The following is a 6160-nucleotide window of genomic DNA, read 5'->3' as shown; positions in this document are numbered from 1 at the left end:
ATGGAAAGAGGTTAGCAGGGCCACTGTGTTTGATTCAGTACATGAGCAATATCTCAGCAAATAGAAAAGATAGGAGGTTCTGATTTTCTATTCTAGCTTATCAATATCAGTAATTTGAGTTCCTAATTTGAACCAGTGCTACATTCAACATACCATGTGACACATAAAAATCAATGTTTAGGTGTGTTTTGTAATATTTACTTTTAAATTAAGAAAACAAATAATGTATAATACTAAAATTTGAATTATAATCTACAGTTTGATACTAAACTTATTGATATAAATTCATAAAATAGCAGTTTGATAAAATTTTGAATGCAAGTCAACAAACGCAATGACATGGCCTTTGACTCGTATGGAATAGGTTAATATTTTCATCAGTTGGCAGAATGAAATATTCACTAAAACCACATACTGGAAACCAAATAATACTAAAAGATATTTAAACTTCCAGTCTTACCATCCACATTCTGTTAAGTGCTTGAACAAAAAAAAGGTAACAATGTCTGTGACAAACACTCCATCACAACTGAATGTCAACACATCATACAGTGTTTTAAACAGAAAGAATACCCCTGTAGTTTCACCACCAAAAGGCTAAAGAACATATAAATCCTAATTTATACAATAGACAAAAAAAACAAGTCCACAAAATTTACCTCCAATATGTGGAGTCTAAATAATAAGATCAAACATATAGCCAAAAACATTCAGCATTTATGTCTACTGGAAATTTTACAGAAAACTCAGATCTGTCCTTGTCAAAACTAAGCAAAGAGCAACTTAAAACAAACAGTACAGTGTACAGTAGGGATAATGTACCCATGTTAGAGTATTTTGATAAAAGATAATAATAAAGAATAAATTGACACATGTAAATGAAAAGTTTTTAGTTTATTTTCATTTAGATATGTCAATTTATACTTTATTATCTTTTATCAAAGTTTTCATTTATGTCTTAGGGGCAGGCTCAAGTTGTTTGATGAGGTATGAGTGAATGCACAATGTTGTGTCAATTGATGATCTTAATAAAGTACATTATGTCGATCAGACATTTAATATACTATTTTAATCATGTTTTGTGACACTAATGTGAGGGATTTTCTTTTTTTTTACTTATGGAAGGACAACCCCTTTTTTATGCAGGACAACCAAAGTCTGGTTAATGGTTGTCCTACAACCATTCAAAATGTCTTAAATATTTTCACTGTATGTGTATATATATATATTAAAACTTAGATTTAGGTCATTTAGTACTTAAAGAAGTATATTAATTTTACTGAACAGACGTTTACATTTCTTAGGTCATTTGCATGGACAGTTAATGTAGTAAATATAATAACAAATCAATAACACTATACTTACTCTACAGCAGGCATTTCACTAGATTTTGGCAAGGACTGAGACAACTGAGGGAAAACATTTTCTTCTGCCTGTTGAAAATAGAACATTTGGAATATTCCAAAAAACAACAAAGCAAATATGTTCCCCTATAGAAAATGTTCATAAAATAATATATTTCTTCCTTTGTACATATCAAAGGAAATAAGTAAAACAAAGCACTTGTTTTTGTTTGTTTTAATTATGCACAAAGCTACACAAGGGCTATCTGTGCTCTGCCCACCACGGGTATCGAAACCCGGTTTCTAGCGTTGTAAGTCTGCAGACATACCGCTGTGCCACTGGGGGGCAAACAAAGCACAACAAAATAATATTTGAGACAATACACAGCTTATATTACTTAAAGATTATATTAAACAATAATAAATAAAGATAAATAACTTGAGATATTTTGTTTCTAATTCAATTTACTATGTAACAATAGCGACAAAACAGAACTTATGTACTACAACAACAGCACATTTCCAGAAGTGATATTTCCATGTTGAAAAATGGAAAATTATTTTATATTATCAAGATATAAAAACAAAACAAAAATATCAGTAACATTAGAAACTACAATATGTTTAATATTTAAAGATGACAGAATGATGTTAAGTGCACATAAGAACAATTTCATTAAAAGGCTTTATAATCTTTATCAAACATGTCAGAAAACTATAAATTTTAGCAATTAACGCAAGTCATCTGTTAGTTTATGTTGCAAGTTTCTTCTTTTGCTTCCATTAAAAACTTTAAGAAACATAAAACCGAAAATCTACACATTTTTTAGTTTTTTAATGCACATCTACCCACTTTCAAGTCGTTATTGATGTGATGGTCTTTCAGTTGCACACAATATTTATCAAGAAAATCCAATTTTCGATACTAAAAACAAAACTAGCTGTTTAAAAAATCCAAGAAAAGTTTTTCATTTTTTTCACTTTTGCTTAAATAGCTGTGTAAAAATCCAAAAGCTTAGTTGTATCATTTATTAAAATTTTAAGTCATAGGAATATAAGGTTGTGTTATATTAGCTACAAATACTTCTGTGTTATGAGCACTGATTGTATTATTTACAAGTAATATAATTTTGATATTTATTTTAAAAAAAGAAAGTTTTTATAAGTTAATAAAAATTTTTTTGTAACATACCTCTCATTTTGAATTTACTTAAGACATGATGACTGGTATCAACTCAGAGAACACTAGCTCTCAGGTCTGTGATAATACAACTGGTATGAAACAAACTTAAGAAACATAATAAAGAAATATGTTTGTTTAAGGAATATTTTTAAGGAACGCTATAATATATTAATTTAATCCAATTTTTTCATTGATGCTATAACTCACTAAGTAGCTATTTCTTCATTTCAGTAAGATCACGCAGCACAATTTTGGTAGGAACTATGACATTCAAAAACAAAATGTTTATATCAATAGCCTATCACAAAATGTTGATCTAAAACCAAGTTGTTTCTCGGCAAAAAAGCCCAAATTGGTGTCATTTTCTTTTTTGATTTATTTAGTTCTATTAAAGTGTTTTGAAAATTAGCTTTAAAAGATACAAAAATTTAATTTTTTGTTTTTTGGTTGCAAAGCAAATCTAGTAATTACTGTATATTAATCTTATTAGCAGATCATAAAAAGAGTGCTTGAAAGTTAGTAGTGGTGATTTTCCTCAATCACTTAAACTTTTTAGTACGAAAACTTTCAATACATCCATCATGTAATAATTTCCCCAATTTTTCATCAAGCCTTTAAGACACATTACTCGTGTGTATTTGTGGTACTTTTCTTGATTTCAATTTATTAAATTTTTCCTTCTTTGGTCACATACAATCAAAGATGAATTTCCCAGAATTAGCTGTCATGTCATTATGGGGATAAAGTGAAATAAAAATATTGTTATGAAAAACTGTTAAGAACATCATTGTTCTATATAATTATCTAAATAAAATATGTTTCATGAAGTTACCTTTTTAGGGTCCAAGTAATTCGAAGCCATTTGCATACTGTCCATTTCATCACCTTCAAAAACACAACTTATTTTTTATTTGGAAGAAAACAATAGTAACATAAGATATACATAAAAATGAAATCTTGAAGACAAAAATTTGAAATAACATTATTATTTTGTTACATGTACTAAAACAATAATAAGATTCATATGAACAAGGTCTGTTATATCAAAATTACCTCATTTCTAAGAGTAAAACATTCAACAATGCTAGTTCACATCTATTGTTCATGTTTTTTACTTATTATTATAGACCAAAAAAAAGTCTTAAAAGTTACTGTGAAAAATGCCCCACTGTAGCAACTGTCTGAAATTTGTAAACTAATATTATTACAGTAACATAAAAATTCAGTATTGGTATTTGTGCAAAATCCTTCTTTCATACTAGTTAAAGACATTTTCAGAAGCAAGTAGGTCAAACATTTTCATGCTACATTCATAACTAGAAAAACTACATAGTTCAGTGAAAATATTTTACAAAACTTAGTTTCAAACCTTTTGATCCTTATTTAACTAAATAAATATTTTTACACACAGAGATACAAAACTCATACTAAGGACAAACTACACATATCAGTACTTTTGAATACTGCTGGTACAATATTCTAATTCTTATTAAACTTTTTATGCTTGCTATATTTTTAGTAAATGCATACATTTTTACACCTGTGTGTTAGAGTATAAATCTCATCATTAAAAAGTTAATGCCCATATCAAACTGGTATTAGTACTACAGTTTATAAGTATGTTCAGTTATGGCTTTCTCACTTAAAACTCATTTTATGATGCTTATACATATCATTATTTGATAAAAAAAACAGCAGACTTTATATCTACAGAAGTCACTGATAAGGAAACTTTCATTCCCTTTAAACAATTCAAGGTAATTTTATCCCACAAAAATGTACTTAGAATTATACACATAGTTTGGTGTTATTCAAACGGAACAGCATAGAGCTGTCCACTGTTATATTACTTTGTCTATATGTAATATTCCACAACTGGACACAAAGGCACACACAACCAAAAGCGATGCCTAAGGCAAATTTATTCTGTTATCAAAGCTGCCTTTCAGACAATTAAAAAATCTTCATATGTAAGTTACACAGGTGAAAAGCTGCCTAGCTCAGAGTGGAGTAGAGAAAGTCTTGCAGGATTAAACTAAAAATGTTGATTATGTAAAAATGACAATGTTGTAAAAGCCTTCCTGAAGACAAAAAAATGGAAGGTTTTCAGAAAGTCATCCCTTCTACCTGAGCTACTTTTGTAGATAAATCCTCCAAGACGACATTCTGAAAACCTGTTATCCGTTCTACTTGAGCTACTTTTGTAGATAAATACTACAAGATGATATTCTGAAAGCCTGTCATCCTTTCTACTTGAGATAGTTTTGTAGATAAATCCTTCAAGATGATATTCTGAAAACTTTCCATTTTTTATCTTAAGGAAGGCTTTCACAACAATAATTTATAAGTAAGCTATTTTTTGGTTTTTCTTTTCAAGTGTCATTCTGAACTAGGAAGTTGCTGCCCATTTCACACATGTTTGTTTACTATCATTAATGTCCATATTTAATTTCTTTTCTATCAAAAACTTTTAAAATTAGAACAAAGATGTACAACTACATGCCTAATTGTAAGGTATATATATCACAGGAGTAAACAGTCTCTAAATATAACTGAATCTACTGATTCAATTCATACATCCATCTCAGGTCTAGAGGATAACTGATCAAAGATCTGAGTCTCTTATGGCTTTCAAGAACCTGGTTAATCCATGCCATGAAAAATAAATGTTGAGCAGCTATTAATAAGAACTCCAAGTGAAACTAAAGAAGAGTGCATAATAATATGTCAATTACACTATATCTGCTACATTCCGATGCCAACAAAGCATTTTCTCAACACCAGGGTTTTTTAGGCCATCTGGGATATGACAGAAATAGTAATAATTGAGACAATATTTATATCAGCAAATTGCTTGACAATAAATTTTTCAGTGTGAACTGGATTAAATTGATGAAATGTAATTTCTTCATCAATTTTATTTACTTCACAGCATATCAGAATTAGGATAATGATTTTAACACTATATTATTCATTCATTTTAACATAAATATTATTAAATATCATTTTCGTTTCCTGCTCATTATTCAAAAGAACTGACATATGAGAAAGCTAGTCTTCTTCACCCCAAAGCTGGTCAAGCACCTGCAGCATAAATGGTAGAAAACTATATTAGTAAGTATTAATTAGTATTTCTCAATGAAAGTAAAGAAGAATGTGTATGTCAATTGCATTATATGTTTCTCACCTAATATCAGGGCTCTTCAAGCCTGCTGGGATACAACTGATACAGTAGTCTTTGAGATGCTATTTATATTAGCAAACTACAGCTTGTCAACACTGTCATGGTGTGTATTAGATTATGCTCAGTTGACTATGTTCCCTGCTAGCAAGAAAGTGCAGATGCCAGGAAGATGATGTACAAATTTTTCATGTTATGTACTATCTGTAATACTGCAAAATTTGAACAAGTCTTTCCAAAGATGAAAGTGTTGAAAACAAGGCTTAGGACAACTACATCTCAACAATCATTCCAATCATGCTCCGTATTATGACAGAAGGACCTGAGCTGAAAGAATGCAATCAAAAGAAAGCAAGTAACAAGTGGTTATCAAGACATAGTAGATAATTATAGTATTTTGGCACTTCTGTATAAAGTTAAAATCATAAATAATATTCAACGTTAAACTGGTAC

General features: G+C 29.4%; 1 protein-coding gene across 5 annotated transcripts in view; it reads right to left on the bottom strand.

Moving 5' to 3' along the window:
- Nucleotides 1-6160, bottom strand: part of LOC106461802 (CREB-regulated transcription coactivator 1-like) — an 85652-nt gene that overhangs the window by 23078 nt on the left and 56414 nt on the right. For all 5 annotated transcript variants that reach the window (XM_022388878.1, XM_013921657.2, XM_022388875.1 and 2 more), the window contains 2 exons: nt 3359-3411; nt 1366-1433 (listed from right to left, as the gene is read on the bottom strand). In XM_022388878.1, coding sequence (XP_022244586.1) covers nt 1366-1433; nt 3359-3411 — 121 coding nt within the window. The remainder of the gene's footprint in view (nt 1-1365; nt 1434-3358; nt 3412-6160) is intronic.

The sequence above is a fragment of the Limulus polyphemus genome, unplaced genomic scaffold (assembly GCF_000517525.1).
Source record: "Limulus polyphemus unplaced genomic scaffold, Limulus_polyphemus-2.1.2 Scaffold1035, whole genome shotgun sequence".
Taxonomy (NCBI): domain Eukaryota; kingdom Metazoa; phylum Arthropoda; class Merostomata; order Xiphosura; family Limulidae; genus Limulus; species Limulus polyphemus.
This window is presented reverse-complemented; position numbering and strand designations above follow the sequence as displayed.